Raw genomic sequence first — 21800 nt, forward strand, 5'->3', positions numbered from 1 at the left:
AACCTCTGATTGGGACCGGCTGGATTCAGGGCTCTGATGTGGGCTCTTTGCAGTACCCCACATCCTAGGACAACCTCTGGATGCTTTGGAACCAAACTTCTCTGGATGGGCCTATGTCAGGATAGACCAGAAAATATGAAGTCACTCAGTGTTACTATAGGCAAACCACGGTCACACCAGGTACCAGTTGCAGCCTGAAAAGGCCAAGGGTTGAGGCAGTATCATAGTCAGAGCAGAAGGTAGATCAGAGTTAGAAGGTCCAAACAGAGCAGGGGCGGGGATTGTGGTAAGGCTGGGATCAGGCAGGAGCAAAGGCCCAGGGTCCAAGGAGCACACGCACAAATTAAGCTGCTGGGACAAGTCCCACAGGAAGTAGGAGAGGTTTTATAGCTCTCTTCTCAGAGGCTTGTGGTGCCTATAGGTTCCTCCTCATCACCCGACTCCTCATTAATGTCCTCATGGGAGGTACCAGGCTGGGGCTGGGGCTGAGGCTGGTGGGTGGCACTGAGGACCCAGCCTCTGCCTACTGGCCCTACTGCCTTGGGTTTGAATCCATGTGGTCCAAACTTGATGGAACACTTGGACTAAGTTGGGGGCATGCATGTTTTATCAAGGGTTCCCATAAACTGTCCACCAATCTGTTACCTTTCCAGTTCATCAGATACTGGAGCTTCCTCTGTACCTTCCGTCTGTCAAGGATTTCTTTGATTATGAATTCCTTCTGTTCCTGGACCAGCATAGGTGGGAGAGGCGTAGAGTGGAGTGGCCCAGAAATAGGTTCTCTGTAGATAGGTTTAGCATGGAGATGTCAAAGATGGGGTGGACCTACTTACAAGCATTTAGAGAAAGAAAGGTTGATCATGAGCAGCCAGCAAGAATTTACTATGAACAATGTGTGCCATACAAACTTAATATCCTTCTTTGGCAAGATAACTAGTTGGGTGTGTGATGGGAATGCCATGAATATAGTATATAGGCTGGGGATTTTGACTGGGCAGTGTCAGTGCTCCTGCTGGGACTTAAAGCTGGAGGTTCCTGGGTTGAGGGCCTTGCCCCTCTACTTAGGATCAATTGCCATAGCTGGGGTCAGGAAATAATTTTATCCTATGGTCAGATTGGTATGAACTGTAGGTTTATGCCTTCCTCTATAGCAGGGGAGTGGCCTCTACCTGAGATCCCTTGAGCATATTTTAACAACATTTTACAGAGAAGCAGGATGTTGGCCTCTGTGGTCCCTGTGCTTTCCCTGTGGCAGGTATAGGTGTTATGTCTTGTGCTGTGTCAGGGTTGACAGTAATTTTACGTAGAGTTTAGATCGGAGCAATGTGTAGGGGGTGTACATGGGTGCATGTGCACCCCCTGAGCATGGCAGTGCACCCCCTGCAAAAAGGTGCTGCTGACACTGTCAGCAGCTGCTGCTGGCAGTGTCCGTGGACAGTCTGTGATTCCCTCTGGCCGCCACTGACACAGCTGGTAGTGCCTGTGGGAGCTCTCCTGCTTACCGCCAGTGGGCTTCCGCTGCTGTGCCCCTCCAACTGCCACAGGCACATGCCGTTTATGATGTAGATTATGGATTTGTAGGGGATGGTTTGGATAGGGGTGATCCTGCGTCATGCAGGGAGTTGAAATAGATGTGACCTCTGGAGGTCCCTTCTAGCTCTGCTTTCCTATAAGTCTATGATTCTATGACTTCAGCAAGGCTTTTTGACAAAGTCCCACATGACTTTGTTTCATAAACAAATTGAAGAAATGTGCACTAGACAAAACTATGACAACCCCACAGCTGTAGTAGATGACTGGATGCATAGTCAACAGGCTCCATAGTTGTAACTGGCTGTAGAGTGGCAAGACCAGAGGGTAATTATAAATGAATCCATGTTAGAGTGGTCAGAGGTTTCAAGTGAGGTTCCACAGAGGTCTGTTCTGAGGTGGCAGGGCACAGGCAGCAGCACGGTCCCTCCAGCTGCTAGGACCAGAGCTACTCATGGGCAAAAACAGTAGTAGCAGCTGCACCCAGAGACCAAAAGGCAGACAGGGCACAGGCTGGAGCGGGCATAGGGCAGAATCCAAGGGGGCAGAGTGATGGACAGTCAGACAAGATCAAAAGGTCAGAGTTATGTCTGCCCGATGGAATTCCTAGCTCTTTTTTCTCAGCAGGCCAAGAATACATTTAACCCCTCCCCCATCGCTGCGATCCTCAGTGGGGGGTGATACTCAGGGGAGCCTGGTGCACCTGGTGCTTGTGGGGGAGGTGGCTGAATTTCTCCTGACAAAAATCATAGAAAATTAGGGTTGGAAGGGACCTCAGGAGATCATTTAGTCTAACCTCCTGCTGAATGCAGGACTATCCCCAACTATCTCATCCCAGCCAGGATCTCAAGCCAGGCCTTAAAAAAACTCCAAGGATGGAGATCCCACAACCTCTCTGGGTAACCTATTCTAGTGTTTTACTACCCTTCAGGTGAGAAAGTTTTTCCTAATATCTAACCTAAACTTCCCTTACTGCAACTTGAGCCCATTGCTTCTTGTTCTGTTATTTGCTACCACTGAGAACAGCCTAACTCCATCCTCTGGTCAGGAAAACAGATCTTACGATGACAGGCTGAGAGCCATGGGACTCTTTAGCCTGGAAAAGCGCAGGGTCGGGGTGATCTGATGGCCACCTATAAGTTTATCAGGGGTGACCACCAGGATCTGGGGGAACGTCTGTTCACCAGAGCGCCCCAAGGGATGACGAGGTCGAACGGTCACAAAGTCCTGCAAGACCGTTTCAGGCTGGACATAAGGAAGAATTTCTTTACTGTCCGAGCCCCCAAGGTCTGGAACAGTCTGCCAGCGGAGGTAGTTCAAGCACCTACATTGAACACCTTCAAGAGTAAATTGGATGTCTTGCTGGGATCCTATAACCCCAGCTGACGCTGGACTCGATGATCTCCCGAGGTCCCTTCCAGCCCTAATGACTATGAAATCTATGAAATCTGTGTAACCACCCTTCAGGTAGTTGAAGGATGTTATTAAATTTCCCCTGTCTTCTGTTTTCAGACTGAATAAGCCCAGTTCCCTCAGCCTCTCCTTGTAAGTCATGTGCCCCAGCCCCCTAACCATTTTCCTTGCCCTCTACAGGACTCTTTCCAATTTGTCCCCATCCTTTTTGTAGCAGGGGGCTCAAAACCCGGCACATATGTGGCCAGGTGTACTCCAGATGTGCCCTCACCAGTGCCAAATAGATGGGATGAGGTGGGATGATGGAGAGAGCTACCCCTGTGACTATCTTCCCATAGTGGAGTGGTCATATGCCAGTGACCCCATGGAGCTGGTAGGAAGAGGTGAGGGACTGGGCTCAGCCTCCCTTCTCCTAGCTTCAGTAACAGCCAGGCCCTCAGAGGGTCTCTGTGCCGATGGGCTGATGCTCAGAGGCAGGCTCACCCTTGAACCCTAGGGCTCTACAAAGGAGACATCCAAGAGCGGAACAGTGGGGGCTATCTCATCAGGATAGGTCAGCAGCCCCTGCAGATTCAGGGCAGGGCAGGGTTTGCCACCCAGAGGAAGCAGCTGGGTGGGGGGCTTAGGGGTTTGTTCTTGGGGCTGTCCCCTCTCTGACAATGCATACAGCAGTCAGGACCCAGGTGCTGGGGGGCCAGAACCTTCCCCAGATGCTGAACATCTGTCATCTCTCACTCTCATTAAATACAAGCCCCAACACATGCTGATTGCACAGGTACAGGGCTGATTGCTGAGTTATGTGAACAGCTCCAGGCTCCTGCTCTCCCAGTCCTGAGATGGTTTTATCCCTACAGGGGGTATCACCCTACCTCAGCATGAGCCATCCACAGCCCCCACCCCCATGAGGGACACGGGGTCAGGTATCGGGGCAGGGAGCTGCTGAGCCATAGCATGAGGGGACTAGGCCCCAGCCAGCTGCCCTGGCAGGCAGTGGGGCTGGGTATATTGAGGAATCTACCACAAGGGCTCAGGCAAGGACCCAAAACCTGTTTAGGACATGACCTGCCTGTGACAGAATCAGATGTCTTCTGTGATTGGGTTATTCTAGCACTGGCCACTGGCAAGGGGTGGTGGGGTGGTGAGGAGAGACCTGTACTGTCCTGGGACCCCCTGGGCTGGATCTGGGACAGGAGACAGGGGGGCAGGATACCTAGATGAGCCCCTCAGTCTGATCCAGGATAGCAAATCCTACATCTTGCCAAACTGCCATGAAAAAGGCACCACTGAAAACACTTCAGACACTGACAAACAATGGCAGGGGTGGCAGCTGGACAGCCAGAGGGCAGGGAGTTCCCCTGTGGAACAGAAACTCTAGTCTTACTGCTACATACAGCGGAGCTGTTATCATCCCTCTGCAGTGTCAGTGTCTGCGGTGGTGCTGACCACCCTCCTGCAGAGGATGGGGCACTGAGGGCCTGTGGGCACTGTCATCCTTTGCACTGACTTCCAGCCTCCTGATTCCTAGGAAATTAGGGGCTGCCGTGTCTCCCAGGACAAGGCAAAAACCAGGGGATTCTGGTAATGGGGATGACATGGAGCTGGGGTACAACCGCACTGCACCCCACAAGCTCTCTGGTAGTGACCTCCACTTCCTGTTTTACCCAGAATCCTTCCCTGCTCCCACTTGCCTTTGCCCTTCTGAGTTCTCAAGGGACTCCAGGGCCTTCCACAGTCCATCTTGCTGTGGCCTGGAGCCACTGGTACATCCAGGGGTAGTACCTGGGCTGGGAGGGGTGGGAGCCCCAGGTGTTCCCCCAGCTGTTCCCAGCCCTCACTGCCTGGCTGTGATTTTCAGGCGCTGGCGAGAAAATAAAACAGGTCACCCCCACTGGGGCATGTGTGGCTGCCTTCCTTCTCTTCTATTTCCTCACTGGTTTTGTCTGTTACAGAAAAACTGAAGCAAGTAAGTGCCACTCCCAGGGAAGGAAGGGTTAAATCTGTGCTAAGCAGGGCTAGGACAGGATGGAGCCTGGATGGGAGACCACTCAGGGGCTGGGGCAAAGCAAAAGGATGTGGGTGCTGACTAAAATGCACCCATGAGGCCCTAGAGGGTGCTGTGCTGCTGGAAGGAAGTAATGGATCTGTGGAGGGTGCTATGTGCTCAATCCCTGAAGACACTGTTGTCCCAACCTAGAGGCAGTTGCATCTTGGTATTTGGTCAGGGATCCCTCTACTACCAGCACCATATACCTTGGGCACATCGATCCCTGAGGGATAGAGGAAGATGCTGGTTTCCCTGCTCTTCCCCAGTTTGTCCTGTGCTCTGATCCTGCCCCTTGCTGGGCAGTCCTAGGGACAGCATGTCCCAGCCCTATGTGAGATTCAGGATTAGCACAAGGAAGAAAAAGGGCTCTGTTCCTGTGTGAGGGGATCCCATGTGGTGGGTTTCGGTGTGGGCTGACTCATGCAGGATTCTCTCTCTGCAGGGAAAGTCCAGGCACTGATCTATATGGAGTAGGCTGGATCCTGGCTGCACTTTCCTCTTTCTTGGCATTGCCTGGGTTGTATCCTGGCTCGGGGAGGGGGCCTAGAGTCTTGTGGGTTAGGATGGGGGTGGTGGTGGTGCTGTTCCAAGTTCGATCCCTTTCCCCCCTCCTACTTAAATATCTTGGGGGCCCTTCACCTGGAAGGTGAGGAGATGAACGTTTGTTCACCGGAGCGCCCCAAGGGATGACTAGGTCGAACGGTCACAAACTCCTGCAAGACCGTTTCAGGCTGGACATAAGGAAGAATTTCTTTACTGTCCGAGCCCCCAAGGTCTGGAACAGTCTGCCAGCGGAGGTGGTTCAAGCACCTACATTGAACACCTTCAAGAGTAAATTGGATGCTTATCTTGCTGGGATCCTATGACCCCAGCTGACTTCCTGCCCATGGGGCAGGGGGCTGGACTCGATGATCTCCCGAGGTCCCTTCCAGCCCTGATGTCTATGAAATCTATGAAATGAAGAGCCCCTATCTCCCAACACCCTCCCCCCAGCTCTCAACTCTTCCCCCCAGACAGCCCCAGACTCCCCACCTGCACATGGAGCCCACAGGCCCTGAAGTGAGAGGAGATGTAGGAGTGAGGACACCTATATACCCAGCCCCATCCATACCTGCATTGCATGCCTGGTTCATTGGAGGGAGCTGCAGGGCCAGGTTGGATCATCAGGGAGCACCGAAGACATTCCCCTGCATAGAGCTACCTGGCTTGTGAGGAACCCCGCAACCTCTGTCCCCCCATATCCCCCTCCATCCCGCTGGGACCAGGAGGGAACTGCACTGGGAGGGGGAGTTTCACCCAGGCAGGTTTTGAATCCTGTCTGATCTAGCTTTATTGTAAATACAGTAAGTGCTGCCAGTGCTGAGATGTGACCACCTTTGGGATGGGCCATGTCAGAGACTGGTTGTACAGGGCCCCCTTGTCTCATATTGCAATGCAGCTGTTTCTGGGGATATGCTTGGTGGTGGCTATTCCCTTGCAGGGCCCACTGCTAGGGGGCAGGCAGCTGAATGGCTGTGCTCAGGACTGGGCAGCTCCTCCCAGCAAAGACAAGGATCCCAGCACTCTGCCAGTCCTCAGGACACAGGGCCGCAGCATGCTAGGGGAGGGCATCACAGCTCCTGCCTGCACGCTGGGAGGTGCTACAGGGACAGGGGGAATCCTCACTAGCTGGGGGCTGTATGGGGTCTATGATACCCAATGAGGAAGTTCTGACACTATCCAGCAGGGGGAGGATCTTACACACACACACACACACACACACACACACACACACTGTTGCACCATCACCCCATGTCTGAAGCCAGGAGGGCACCAGCAGCCTTTTTACCCCCTTCCACCTTTGGTGCAGCAAACACCTCTGGGCAAGCAAGCCCCCTCCTGTCCCCACTAGTGTGATGAGCTGCCAGGTCGCAGCACAGAGGCTCCAAGCAGCTGAGGGCCAACAGGATACACCTCACCCCTCTGCTCCCATAGAGTCATTCCTCAGGACTGAGAGGAGGAGGGAAGAATATGGGGAGGGGAGGGTCTGAGCCAGCCCCCAGTTTGGGGACAGCCAGGGGCACTGGTCCACCCCCCCACACACCTCCCCCCCCCACAGAGGCTGTTTAGCATGCTGCCGCATGCCTCCTAATGGCTGCTAGGAAGCTAGCCGCCCTTCCTGGCAGCAGAGCCCCTGCCAGGAACAGCCTCACTGTGCTCGTAAACACGGGGCTGGCCAGGAACACCTCAGGCTGGGGACATGGAACAGCAGACAGCCCCACTGGGCCTGTGCGTGCATGTGTATGAGCACTGGGGGGCAGCCTGGGCACAAAAATCCCCTGTCTGCCCTGTCCATGCATGTGTGTGGCCCCTATACACATGCACATCTTCCCACATGCAATGGGGCTCAGCACTCACACTCAAGGAAAGATCCAGTACAATCACTCAAACATACATACACACACACATGCATGCCCCCAACACCCACCCAGCACACAGGTAACTAATGACATGTATCCATGTGTACACACCATAGTGTCTACCACATATGCATTCACATGGCCACACGTCAGGATTTACCCTCCCACACACTGCCAATACCCACCCAACACACAGTTAATCACGTGTCCATATGTACACACCATAGTGTCCTCTACATGCATGTGGCCAAACACCGTTGGCCGTGTGGCCAATACACAGTTAATCACATGTACACACATATGGTACACACAACAGTGGACCATACATACACATGACTACACATGACTACACACCAGTATTTACCCCTTCCCATACACACACCACCAACACCCACCCAACACATATGTCCATGTGCACATACCACAGTGCCTGCTACACACACACACACGCATACATGGCCACACATCAGGGTTTACCTTCCATATACACCCCCTCACCAACACCCACCCAACATACAGTTAATCACATATATCCATGTGTACACCCCACAGTATCTACCATGCACACACGGCCATACACCAAGGTTCATCCAACACACACAACATACCACACACAAACAACACAGGTTCTATCAGTCACACACACACCACCCCTGCCATGACACAAAGACAATCACGTACAGTATATATATGCACTGTCACTAGAGTGTCTACTGTGTACATTTATACACATGGCCAGCCCCACACACGCACCCACAAGATCCATTACATGCAACACATGATCAATCAATCATGCACATGCACAACCACCCTGCTAACAGAGTACAGCTGTCTCACACATGTACAAGTCCCTTTGGGGCCATGTCCCTGCCCCTGGAGAGGGATTTGCCCTCTATTGCCTATCCAGCATTTAGCATCTGTGTGGAAAGCATGGTGGGTGGGGAGATTGTCCCATGGGTGCCTGTGGGGGGAGTAGGGGCAGCACCACGGCACTGGAAAGGGGAATGAGACCCAGCAAACTCATTACACAGGAGTCAGAAAATAAATGACTTATTGTATTTGTCTCCGTCGGGTAGGATCTGGGCTGCTCCCCCTAGAGGAGACAGGCCCCTACTCTGCCTCCTGAGCCAGCCAGCACCCCCCAACCCTCAGACTGGATCCAGGGTGTTATCCCCAGGAACTGAGAGGACTATTTCCCTGTAGCCCTGAGGCTTCAGAAAGGCATGGAGGGCGTGGAGGGCAGCACCGCTGGGATGGGACAGGGGGACTGCAGGGGCGGGGTGGGAGAGTGAGCGCAGGGACTGGGACCTGGGACTCCTGGGTTCTGTCCCAGCCCTGGGCGGAACTAGGATCGGACGGGTTGAGTGGGACAGAGTGGGGCTGGGAGCCAGATGCTTGGTTTCTTTCCTAGTACTGGGAAGGGAGTGGGTCTAGGGGGCTGCGGTGGGGGGCACGAGGCAGGGCGCCTGGGTTCTTTCCTAGCTCGGGGGGGTTAGGAGCCAGGACCCCCGGGTTCTCTGCGTGGTTCACTGGGACAAGACCCTCCCAGGCGCCTCGTTTCCCCAGCTGCCCCCGGGCAGGAGGGTCCCGGCCGCTGTGCGGCGGGCACTGGGCGGCGCTCCGGGCCTGCCCTGCCCGGCCCGGCCCGGCTCGGCTCCGGCGCTGGAGCAAGAGGAGGGAGAGGACGAGGGCTCCCGGCAGGGACTTCCAGTAAGCGCTGCCCGCTGCGGGTTAACGCTTTCCGTGCCAGGGGCAGCCGTGCCGTGCCCGCCCCCGTCCCCCCGGGGGCCCTGCACAGCCTCCCCCCGGACGCCTGGGTTCTTGGCCCCCCCGCCCCGGGCCGCTGTCGCTGGGGCGCGGGGGTGTCTCAGGCGGCCCCCTCGGCTGCGGGAGGGGGAGGCGGGGCAGGGGCTCCCAGCCTCTCCGCCGCCCCCCGCCCCGCACCGGCCGCGGCCCCACGGGGGGAGCGCGGGATCCCGGCGCCTTCCTGGAACCACCCGCCCCGATCCGCACGCGGCCACGCGCCGGGACAGACGTGCGCACACACATGCACACACAGAGGCATGCAACCACCCCTGCGCACGCATACACAGACACACAGACCCATACACACACGCACACACGCGGGCTCTGACCCCCGCCTCAGCGAGGGCCGGGCCGGGGGCCCCACGGGTGTCCCGGCTGCGGCGGCGTGGGGGGGCCAGGGCCAACGCGCGCGTGTGTGCGCGAATCCCTGTGGGGGGCAGAGACGGGGGGACTTGGGGGTCAGACACAGGCGAGGACTGGAAACAGCCGGGACGAGCTGCGAGCAATGGAAACCCCCCCGCAGCTGCCCCCAGGCCGCGCTGGGCCGGGGGGTCTCGGGCTGCCCCCCGCCCCGGGCCGGACTCCGATTGCCGTCCCCCCGCCCCCCGTGTCCGTGCCTGCGGCGGCGGGGGGGGGGCCAGTCCCTGCCTCTTACCAACATCCCCTCCCTCCGCGTTTCCAGGAATCGCCCGACGCGCGTGGGGGGGGGGGGAGAGGCGGGGCCAGCCGGGTTCAGCAGCCAATCAGCGGCGCCCGGCGGGGACGGGGCCATTCACAAAAATAAATAGTGCTTCTCCCCCACCCCCCAGCTTCGGGAGGGGGGGAGGGCGAAGCGACTCCGGAGTGACACCCCCGCTCCCGCGCCCCCCGGCCCGGAGCAAGGGCTGCTCCCGGCATGCGGGGCCCGGCCGCCCCCCCCACAGCCCGGCCGTCCCTCGCTGAAGTGGAGCCGGGATCGGGGCCAGGAGCCGGGAGCAGAGTAGGGCAGCGCTGCCCGGCGGGCCGGGCCGGAGCGGGGCTCGAACCCGGGCCGGAGCTGGGGGGGACGGGATCGTGGGGGATCCCTGGGGCGATCGCGGGGGGACCTCGAGGCGATCATGGAGGGACCCAAGGGGAGCTCTCGGGGGATGCGGAGAGGATCGCGGGGGAACCCTGGGGCGAAAGGGGCGGGGGGGAGGACGTCGAGGCGATCATGGGGGGATTCCAGGGGCGATCACGCGGGATCTCCGGAACGATCATGGCGGAGTATCCCAGGGGCGATCGCAGAGGATCCCAGGGGCGATCCCGGGGGAGATCCCGAGGCAATCATGGGGGAACCCGGGGGGGCATCGCAGGGGGAATCCGAGGCGATCGTAAGCTACCGGGGCTGGTTCGTTTTCCTCGCCCTCCCTCCCCCCCCCCCCCGCGGAGGCTGCGGCCGGACGTGGGGCCGGAGTGGGGAGCCGGCTCCGTCCTGCCTGGAAGGGTTTTGTCTTCACGGGGCTCGAACCGGATTCCCGGAGCCTTGGTCGAGTCAGCTGGGCTGTGAGCAGCGTGCGTGTGTGTGTGTGTGTGTGTTGAGCGCGTGCATTTTGGGAGTCTTTGTGAGTGATAGTGTGTACATTGTGGGAGTTGTGTGTGCTTCGTGCATGCCTTCCGGGCATATATGAGAGATCATGTACATTGTGTGTGTTGGGGATTGTGTGCCCCAAGTGTGTGCATTTTGGGTGTGTATGGGAGAGATTTGGTACATGAGTGTGTGTATATCTTGGAGTTGACTGTGCATTCTGGGTGTATCTATGAGGGACTATACATTGTGTGTATATGTACATTGTGTGTAGGTGGGATTGTATGACCCATGCTTGTGCATTGTGGATGAATATATGAATGATTGTGTGGATGAGTGTATGTGTCTGTACATTGTAGGGGGCTACTGTGTGTTTTTTGTGTGCATTCTGGGTGTATATGTGAGAGATTACATTGTGTGTGGGGAGGGGATTACATGTGCCATGTGCGCATTTTGGGTATACATGAGAGTGACTGTTTGCATGAGTGTGCTTGTGTACATGGGGGGGGTGTATGTGCTGTGTGTGCATTTTGGGTGTACCTTGTAAGGTACCTTATGTGTTGGAGCTTGTGTGTGTACAGTGTAGGGTATGCTGTGGAAGGATTGTGTGTGTACTTATATGTATGTTGCGATCAGGAATTACGTGTGTGCATGAATGTATGCATAGAGTGTATGTAGGCATTGGGGGGTGTTGCATGTGTCCACAGCATGCATAAATACTGTGTTTCTATAGTGTGGGGGTTATACATATCCATCGTGTGTGTGTGTGTGTGTGTGTGTGTGTGTATCTGTCTAGATATATATATATATATATATATATATATAAAAATATAGATATAGATATATTTTTTATATATATATTGTGTATGTGTTGTGTAGATGGGAGGCTTACATGTATCTTTATACCTCTTTTTCTTCAGTGTGTCACACACATATATCTACATGTATGTATTGTGTGTGTTAATACATCTGCAATACATGCACAGAAAAACATATACATTGTGTATGTTGACATGTACACATTTTTGTTTTAGGTGGAAAGTGTGAGTGTGCATTTTTGCATTTGATAACCCTGTGAGGGTACATTGTGCATGGATATGTTGTGGGTGGCTGGATTTGTGTTTTGAGGATGCATATATAATTGCGTGGCATACACAGTGTGAGTGTGAGAGAGAGAGAGAGAGAGAGAGAGAGAGAGATAGGGTGTCTTTGTGAGCCTGTACTTCCATGGCACCCTGTGTCTAACTGACTGTGCATGTACAGAACACATGTGCTTGTGTTCTGAGCCTCTCTGCACAGGGATCTGGTATACATACACATCCCACTTCCTGGCTATGACTTTAATACTAGACAGAAGTTAAACCATGAAGGAAAGAAGGGGGAGATTCAGAAGCCTGGAGTCCTGGGTTCTAGCCCAAACTCTGGGAGGGGAGGACTAGGACCCAGGACCTCTGGGTTCTTTCCCAGGAGTGGGGCCCCATGGGCTGGGGCAAAGTGCCTCTCCCTACACTTAGCTCCACTCACTCCTTCCCCCTGGTTTTTTCCTACCTTCTCTTGTCTCAGCAGATGATCCCACAGGAGGGACCCCGGTGACTGGGAGACGCCACGGGGGCACTGGACTCTCCAGGGGGGTGCCAGCGCGATGTTCCCGCTGTGCTGGCCTGGCCTGCGCTGCTGCCCACCGTGCCCCTCCCCGGCCATGAACAGCCCTCCCGGCCCAGCGCCCCCCAACTCCTACCACTACAAGAGCTTCTGTGGGGACTTTGAGCGGGTGGAGACAGTGCTGGAGCGCCTGGAGGCCAGCGGCTTCTACTGGGGCAGCCTCTCAGGCACTGAGGCCAAGCGGTTGCTCAGCCCCCACCCACCAGGTGCCTTTCTGGTGCGGGACTCTTCTGACCACCGGCACCTCTTCACGCTAAGCCTGCGCACAGGCACTGGCATCACCAACCTGCGCATCCAGCAGCGGGGCACTGCCTTCCACCTGGAGACACTACCTGGTGCTCCCCCACCACCTGCCTTTGCCTGCGTGGTGCAGCTAGTGGAGCACTACCTGGCACAGGGCAGGCATGGCGGACCCTGCTACCTGGAAGCCCAGGGGGGTGCCCCTGTGCCCTTGGCCCTGGCTCGCCCACTGCGCTGCAAGGTGCCTTTGCTGCAGGAGCTGTGCCGCCGGGCTGTACGTGCCAGTGTGCGGGCTGGCAGTGGGGAGCATGACCTCGAGGGGCTGCCCATGCCCCGGGCCCTGCGCAACTCTCTGCTGTACAGCTGAGGGCATCATGGGGAGGGGGGGAATCCCTGCACATCCAGGAAGGGAGGACACACAGACCCCAAGGATCCTCCTGACCATGGTGGCTAGGGACCCCCTCACAGTTGGGGAATCTGGGAGTGCTGGGACAGGCTGCACAGCCTGGGGACAGGCTAAGGGGGGATAGGGGACATCCCAGAGCAGCAGGGAGATAGGGGGATCCTGTCCCATATGGGGCTCAGGAAGGGAACTCCGAGCCTAGGCCCTAGAGATTTCCCTCATTCCCCTCCCCCAGATCAGGGCTGCAGGGGACCCCAGGCCTCTCTGCAGAGCCAGGGGTGACGTGACCTGGAAGGCCCTGCAGGGAAGGGGGTCCGCTCCAGAACTGGCCCCCGTTTTGTGCACCGCCCCAGATGGGGCCAGAGGCATGGGGGTGTGGGGAGTTGAGTCAAGAATCCAGGGTTCCCTAGGAGGGACTAGGCCAAAAGTCAGTCTGTTCCCTCTGTAGCTGGAGCTGCAACCCCCACACCCCCACCATGGGCCCTTGGGTGCCTCTCCCAAGCTGTCTCCAGGAGCATATCCTGGGCTCTGTTAACTCCATCTGCACTCGCGGTCAGGGGCCCCGGGAGTGAATAAACACCACCCTATACCACATCCTGCTATCCAGTTTCTGCTTAGAGAGGGGGAGGCAGCCCTGGGGTGTGACCCCCCATCCCTGAGCACTCCCAAAAGGGGGGAAGGCAACATCTACCTCCCCAATCAGAACCAGCACCCTGAGAGGAGAAAAACCCCAGGGCCTGACTACCCCTTTCACCCCCGCATCTGCATCTCAGTACAGTACTATGGCCGGGAGGCAAGGGTCTCAAATAAGCAACCACTGTGCTCCCAGGCCAGAGGCAGCTGTATGTTGGGGGTGACCTCACCCAGACCCATCACTCCCCCTTCCCTCGGTCATTGCCCTGGTGCTGGGGTTTTCTCGTAACTGGCTTGGCATCAGAAGTGCTGACTCAGGGGCGTGTGGTTACCGAAAACGGCCTCAAAGGTTCAAGAAACCCCAACCCCATTGGCCCTGGTGGCTTCCTTTTCCTTTGCCATCATCTCCAGTGTCTCCCTCCGTGCGCAGCTACAGGCACAGGGCTGGGTTGAGTGGCTGGGGGAGGGGGAAAGGGCTGCAGGCTTGCAGGGGAGTCAGGGGCATCTCAGGGCTGGGCTGGCAGGTGTTGGGGGTCAAAAGCGAAGGGCACCAGCAGGGCAAGGCTCTCTCGTGTGCTCTCTGTGATGCTACCCATCCTGAGCTGGCTCCCCATGGATGAGTTTGGATATCCTCCATCCCAGATGGCTGCTCATGGGATGATGTGTAGGGTACAGATAGGTCCTGTGACCTTACCTGGTACAGCATGTGAGCATGAAGGGGGGCCTCACCAGCCCAGCCTGGCCCTGGAGTGGAGGGGGAGGTCTGCACACTAGAGAAGGGTGTGCCTGTTCACCTGGCTGTCCATCTGCCCACCATGCCCCCTTGTCTGCTGCCATAGATGCCTTCACAGCCTTCAGCAAGGAGTCACTTGCCAGCACTTAGCAGGGCCCTGAGAGGAACATCCTGCCCAGCACCAAGCCCTACTCCCCCATCCCTGCTGTGTGTTTGCCTAGAGGCTGACCTCTTCTTGTGTCCCACCTGAGACAGCTGCAGCTCAGAGCTGAGTGAGGGATCCTTGTGTAAGAAGCCCCCAGAGGAAGTTATGCACGGTGTGTGTAGAGCAGGGGGTAGCTGGATAGGCTAGCCCCAGCCTGCTGGTTTCTCCCCAGCAGGCTGGGGCTCAAAGGGTTAAAGAGGCCTGTTGTGCTGCTGGGAAGTCCAGGAGGTGCTAGGAAGCAAGAACTAACTGAACAGGTGCCAAGGTAAGGGAGGGGGCGATGGTTATGGATAACATCCCCCCTGGCCTGGGCCAGACCCACAGGGATTCCCAACCAGTGGGTCACAGAGCCCAGCACTGGCCTGCAAGTAGGCTGCTGGGTGGCTGTGGCACCTGCCCGTGGGGCAGCTTTGGCAGGGGCCAGGGTGGAGGGGAGCATTGGGAGATACCCCACTGTAATACCCAGCACCTAAACCAGGGAGCTCAGACAGGTCACCACTGGAACCCAGGAGTCCTGCTCCAAGTATTCTGCCCCGCACCCTACTGAAACAGCTGGGAAGGCAGAGCCCAGCTGAACTTGTAGACAGGTGGGGCAAACAGAGCAGAAACTGGGGACAGGTTGGGGGAGGGGTAGCACTCTTCCCCACAGAGGTACCCTGTACCATCCCAACTCCTGTGTGACCCCCTCATCCTCACCTCAGAACAGTTTGGGGTGCTGCAGCCCAATGAGCGTTGGCCAAGTCCATCAGGTCCTGAAGCTGCCCACAGACACAACCTAACCCACCAATGACAGCTAAGACAGCTGTCTGGCCACTGCAGCCCATTGCCTGTGACAGTCCTTGGCACAGTCTAACTGCATTGCAGCCAGCTCCAACCCCAGGCACTGGCTAGAAGGTCCTCGGCAGCTTTTTCAGCTGATCCCAGAAGCCTGGGCAGTGCTTGAGCCCAGAGCAAGGGGAGAGCAACAGTGATCTAGATGACCTAAACAGTGATGCTGGGCAAGCATACACTGCTCCTGCTGGAGGGGACACCACCACAGTAACAATGCTAGCATCATACTGATAGCAGTTCTCCAGGAGGCCAGGTTGGAGCATACTGGAGAACTCAGGAGGCCTGGCAAGGAAATCTAGTTTGGGGCATGAGCAGCTAGCTGTGGAGAACACAGGCCTGCCTCAAACAGGGGAAGGTTTCCCAGGCACCAAAAGGCACATACAACCCCTCACACCCATGCAGTATTTGGAGGCTACTGGAAGAGGACTATGCAGCCAACACACCACCTGCTTGCTAATGTTCCACAGGGTATGAATGGGCTCCCTCTCCCAGGGAACTAATCTTCTTTAACATGTTATTCTTGCATAAGGTCCCAGCCTCAGATTTAGAGGCCAGCACATGCTGGCTCGCCTCCAAAGGCTGTTTCTGATTGCTGCAGATTGTGTGCCCTCAGCCAAGATCTAGGAACAGTCCCAAGCTCCTTTGGCTGCTGTCATGTGGGGGCAGACTCAGAAGCAGAAGAAATGAGCACAGGAACAAGCCTGGGAAGTAACAAGTTGTGGCACCCAGTGGGACACTGAGTGTTAAGTTAAAACTTTAAAGCACCCCTACTGCCATTTTGAAACACAGGATGCTGAATACACGAGACAGCACAGCACAGCACAGCACACTGGAGCATTCCAATTACAATGAGAGCATATGTGGAAGTTCCCAATGAGTATAACAAATGCTTCTTCTGGGTGTTTCCCAGGGGTCTGAATTAATTTGGGTTTCTAACACCAGGTAAGCTGGCACAGAACATAAGCCACATAAATGCCCAAGGCTGGAGAAGGCAGCTGAAGTCCGTGAAGAGGTAGTGCCACTTGCCCAAGTGCCACTGCTTGAAGGGCCACTGTATGCAAGGAGAAGGTAACAACATGCTCCCAGCACTTCCTTGAGGCCAATTACTTTATAGCAGTGATTCTCAACTGGGAATCAGAAAATGAGGGTTGGAAGGGAACTCAAGAATCACTCAAGGTCAAGCACCTATATTGAACACCTTCAAGAGTAAATTGGATGCTTATCTTGCTGGGATCCTATGACCCCAGCTGACTTCCTGCCCTTTGGGTGGGGGGCTGGTCTCAATGATCTTCTGAGGTTCCTTCCAACCTTAATGTCTATGAAATCTAATAGTTAGCCTAAACTCCCCTTGCTGCAACTTGAGCCCACTGCTCTTTGTTCTGTCATCTGCACCACTTAGAAGAGTCCAACTTCATCCTCTTTGTAAAAAAAAAAAAAAATCACCCTTTAGGTAGTCGAAGGCTGTTATATTGAACAAGTGAACTGATTTCTAATCCAGCAAGTTAAGGCACCCAAGAGCCTCTAAAGGGCGCTACAAAATATAAGAAAATAAGTAGGTAAGCATAGGTTCAGGCTTGTCTCTGTGTGGTCAGTGCCCCACACCAATTACCCAGGACCTCCAGGAAAAGCCTAGTACTATAATAAGTTAGTTTTTGAAATGGGTACCACTCAGAGAAAGGTGCTTTGAGGCTTAAAACTAGGACTGACTGTTTTAGAGGCAAGGGGTTGTGAGAACAGCGGCCTTAAAAATCGTTGAAGCCTAGCAACGTTTCAGGCTTGCTGTTATCTAGGGGCCCATAAGAGTAGAAGACTTCACCCCCCCAATTAACATATTCAATCCATTCTTGTGAGCTCTAGATGAGCCAGTGTGTGATCTTGATGGATGCATCTTTGGTCCCCTAGTCAGCAGGCCATCACTAGGGATTTTCAGGACTTGCACTGGAAGTGCAAGACATAGCAGTTTCTTTAAGTCTGGAGTTTTTCCCATGCACCCCTCTGGCACTGATGGGGAGAAAGTTTCACACTTGAAACCTGATGGCTGGGAAGCAAAAACTGCAGCTGCATTTTCAGATGCAGGTAGTGGGTGACAATCAGCAGAAAAGGTGCAGAAGGGAAATCTCCAGAATTAAAGGAGCTGCTGTGCCATGAATTTCTAGAGATCCCTAGCCATCACTAAACCCAAGGCCCAAAGGCCCTGCCCCCTACCCAGGTTGCCATGAAGCTGTGAGCACAGTCTAGGCTGCAACACAGGTAGAGGGAAGGGGGCACAAGCAGCTGGATTCTGCAACCCTTAAGCTCCCAGTACAGACCCAGACACAGCCAGGATCCCCCATTTTTTATTGGGTCTGGTAGAACACAGGCCAGTCTCTCACATAGCCATGCTACACCACACGCTTAATCCTCCTCTTCGTCGTCCCCACCGCCAGCACCACCCTGGCCCTTCTTGGCATTCTTCCTCTTGACACGGCCAGGCCGGCCACCCCCATAGGGTGAGCGCAATGAAAAGTCGATGTGTTTCTGGGAGTCCAGGCGCACAATGAAGGATGGGATGTTCACCACCTGCTTTCGGACGCTGGGGAAGGGGAAGAAGCAAGGTGAGGGTAGGACACGATATGCCCCAAACCCATGTCCTTGGGCTCTTTAACCTCCCAGGGCCAAAGGATACATTCACAAAAGCCTACTGAGGAGCTCTGTGGTTCACATGCAGAACAAATCCCTACCCAATTGGTACCTTCCTTTCCCCCAAACACTCCTACCCTCAGCTCCTTTGATTATTGGTCACGCTGGAGTCATGGAGATCGTAGTAAGGGGAGTAATCTACCACTATGAGAACAGATCTCAACCCTCCCATCTGCTCATTCATTGTGCACCAATGCAATAACCCCAGAAGTGCAAGACTGGCTGGCTCTGGTGGAGCAGAGACCAGATCTGATTCTATCCTATTGCAGAGGGCCATTCTCTGAGGGCAGTGCAGTCAGATGACTATTACCTGTGCCTTGACCCATGCGGGAATCCCAGTGGGACAGGACAGGATGGATCAGGCCCTTCGCAAGGTGTACGGCACTGCCGCAGTGAGCCTTGCCGAGCTCGCAGGGCGGGGGTCTAGCCGGCTTGCATGGGGCTGGCAAATCCAGGGACCCCAGTGCTCTGGAGGCTCACAGCTACCCCAGATCCCCATTTGTAATGCTATGCAAGACACCAAGAGTAAAGCTTTAGCAGGGCAGGGAGGGGAGGGGAAGCACTGGTTCTGCTTTGTCCTCAGACAGGGTTAAGCACCTGACATGGGGGACAATGACCCCTCCGTTAAGAGGCCCTGCATACAGCTCTAAAACAGCAGAATCCTCTGACAGTAAGTTTGTAACCCAACTGTGTCCTATATGGGGCACAGCCAGTTGGATGACTGGGAGCCAGGATGCTCAAGTTCTCTATGATCTAGCCTGGACCCTGCTGCTTTTCCAGAGCTGGGATAAGACCCAGGACAGAGGTCCCCCAACAAAGCCTCCATTCTTTCACATTTGACCCCCCCACTGCCCTCTCTGAACAAAGGACAGAACACAAAAGTCTGCCTCTCTGACACTATCCCACTTCAACTATATTCCCCAGTCCCCCTGCCTGGCAGACCTACCGGATGTGCCTCTGACGGATGAGAACCCGGGCATGGTGGATGGATTTGGCCAGGCCCAGCTTGAAGACCTGGGTCTGCAGGCGCCGCTCCAGGAAGTCCTCAATCTTGAGGCCCAGGATGTAATCCAGCTTCATCTTGCCCTCATCCAGCACCCCAATACGCACCAGCCGTCTCAGCAGGGCATTACCTGGGAGGCAGAGGAGTCTGTCAGAAACAGGTCCTTATGCCCCCTCTCCCCTTCCTCAGTCATTTTCAACCTGTGGCCTGCAGACCGACTACTTGGAAGTGCACAAATACCCACACTTACATTTCAAAAGGGGTATGCACCTCCACTCAAAATGCTTTGGAGTTTGCAAGTGGAAAAAAAACAGAACAACAAAAAAGCTACTGCCCTATGACAACCAGCCCTTCCAGGATGCCCGAGGCCCTGCTTACCTTCAAAGAGGCGCCTGGGATCTTTCTCGTCCAGGGTAAGCAGCTCTCGGGCTGCTTTGCGGATCTTGGCTAGGGTAAACTTCACCCGCCACACTTCACGCTTGTTCCGCAGCCCATATTCACCTGGTACAGAGAGAGTTCATTCACAGGGGGACTGTCTTAACCAGTCCAGAACATAAGAACACAAGGAGCAATGTCTGCAGCCATTTATCCCAGCTACTTGCATCTCAACTATAACACACCACAGATGTCAGAAGAGGACTCCTTACTGACAAGCACCTGGTTCAGCCACAGTTATAAGCTGAGCTACTGTTCTGAAGCCCCCATTGGCTGATGGGTGCTTAGAAGCCTTCCACCATGAACTTACCAATGAGTTTCAGCTCCTGGTCAAGGCGGGACTTCTCAAAGGGCCGTCGAGGAGTGACATAGGTCTTCCGACATACCCAGCTCCTGGCAACGGGCATCCTGGTCTAGAGTATGGACTCTGCACGTGAGGAATGGATCAGGTGGAACAATAAACAAACAATCTGAAAGGATTTGGGGGGGGGAGGGGAGAAGCATTTTAATTGCAGTCACACAGGGTGCTAAGAAGTGCTATGAACAACAAAACCCTCCACACATCATTCAAACCGAACAACTCATTTGCTAACAAGATGGCGATTCCCACCTCCAAGGCAGCACCATACTATGCCTCTCTATACCATCAGTGCCAGCCTTTGTGCCCTCCTTTGCCAAGATGTCTGGCTCATGACTTGACATAAGGAGGCTGCAGTGGGCCAAATACACTGCATAACCTTGCTGCTTGCATCACAGCTTTATTTATAGCCAAGTGTTCAAGATGCAGAGCAGGGGCTTACACAAACCCTGACCCAAGGAGGGCCAGGACTACAACTGAGGCTGTTTGGCACCAGAGCAGCATGCCTGCCCATACCCATCAGAACTTGAGCTCACCAGAACTGGCCAGGAAGTAGGCCACCTCCCCTCAGTGCAAAGAGGGAGACCAGCAAATATGGTTCCACATGTACCAGCTTTTGGCAGCACCTGCTGTTCAGTCTAGGGCACAGACCCTCCCACTGTATCACAAACGGGCAGAACAACAATGCAAATGCAAGTGTTTAGCTCAAGGAACTAGGCAAAACCTTGGAGCAAAGGAGCATGGGTAGCAATTGAGCTCAGGAGTGAGGAGTACAGCCTCTGAACCTGAGCTTCAGCCCTGAAATGCTGGAGGCTGCAAGTGAGGGGAACTGGGGGGGAGGTGGCAGGGGGAGCCCTGGTCATGCTATGTTCACCCCCCTTTCAGCACCTGCTCTCTGCTGCCATGTGACAGCAAACACCGCAGATCTATGGGCTGACCCTGTCAATGGCAATTCTTGTGTTCTTAATTCTTAAGCCACAGAGGCTTGAAGCAGGCAACAAGGTGAAGCCAAGAGGCTCATGCTACTTCCCTGGGGACAAGCCCCAGGTGTCAAAGCCCCTCTATGTGGTACTTGCTGGTGGGGCAAAACTCTCCTCTGAAGGAAGAAGTGACCAGGCCAAGCTTCCACAAGCCAGCAGGGATAGACTGACTTTGTCTCCAGTCCCAGGATCCTAAAACGCCCAGGACTCAGAGCTGGGCAAAGAATCCAGCATGCACAGACGCGGGGCAGGGTAGGGGGCGCCCCAAATCCTTGGGATGGGCCAGCCTTGCGCCGCACCAGCCCCAACATCAGCTCCAGCCCTCTGAGGAGTGCAGCAGTACCCACGTCCCCGACCCCGGTCCCGCGCTGCCCACGCACAGGCACGCGCCAGCAGCATCAACCGCGCATGTGCCATTGGCTTCGCATGCGGCCCACGCACGCGCAGAAAGCGCCACCCCACTCATGCCCAGGTGCTCCCTCGCCTCGCTGCTCACTCCCACTAGTGGTCTCGCCCCGCTCTCGGGAGCCCTTCCGGGTGCCCCCCACCAGCAGCCGCCGCGAGCGTCTTCCCGCCGACCCCCAGCCAGGCCGCAGAAGTGGGCTTGGCCCTGCGCTCACCTCTCGCGAGTACTGAGTGTAGTAGCAGAAAGGAAGAGGGTGGTCTGCGGCGCGGCCTTATATAAGGCAAGGGAAAGCACCGCCCCCCCCGTGTTGGTCACTGGCCAATCCCGGAGCGCTCCCAGGCCATAGAGGGGGAGCGCTAGAGCGTCTGCCCGCCCCATGTGCAGAGCAGACGATGGAGTCCGCTATGGGAGGGTTAACCCTTTCTTCGCCGGCGTTCTGCCACCCAGGCGATGGCGCTGGCGCTTTCCTCCTGCGGGGGCGGGGCAGGCGGTGT

At 55.6% G+C, this 21800-nt stretch overlaps 2 protein-coding genes across 7 annotated transcripts in view; one reads left to right on the forward strand and one right to left on the reverse strand.

Moving 5' to 3' along the window:
- LOC149863771 (suppressor of cytokine signaling 3-like) overlaps positions 1-13637 on the forward strand; it is a 31669-nt gene extending 18032 nt beyond the window's left edge. The window contains exons 1-2 of one of the 6 annotated variants that reach the window (XM_090048466.1): positions 10017-10171; positions 12305-13637. In XM_090048466.1, the coding sequence (XP_089904592.1) occupies positions 12381-13007 (627 nt within the window). In that variant the 5' untranslated portion in view covers positions 10017-10171; positions 12305-12380 and the 3' untranslated portion in view covers positions 13008-13637. Of the gene's footprint in view, positions 1-10016; positions 10172-10378; positions 10494-10525; positions 10545-10576; positions 10717-12301 lie in introns of those variants that run through there. The other 5 variants (XM_090048467.1, XM_090048471.1, XM_090048472.1 and 2 more) reach the window with 5 other exon arrangements.
- Positions 13638-17765: 4128 nt separating this feature from the next.
- On the reverse strand, positions 17766-21545 carry RPS9 (ribosomal protein S9). The gene is made up of 5 exons (XM_090049299.1): positions 21521-21545; positions 19873-19989; positions 19506-19628; positions 19071-19257; positions 17766-18017 (listed from the first exon to the last, which is right to left on the reverse strand). The coding sequence occupies exons 2-5, from the start codon at positions 19967-19969 to the stop codon at positions 17840-17842; spliced, it is 585 nt and encodes a 194-aa protein (XP_089905425.1). The 5' UTR covers positions 19970-19989; positions 21521-21545; the 3' UTR covers positions 17766-17839.
- Positions 21546-21800: the final 255 nt, after the last annotated feature.

The sequence above is a fragment of the Crocodylus siamensis genome, chromosome 5 (assembly GCF_052110815.1).
Source record: "Crocodylus siamensis isolate JL-2025a chromosome 5, ASM5211081v1, whole genome shotgun sequence".
Taxonomy (NCBI): domain Eukaryota; kingdom Metazoa; phylum Chordata; order Crocodylia; family Crocodylidae; genus Crocodylus; species Crocodylus siamensis.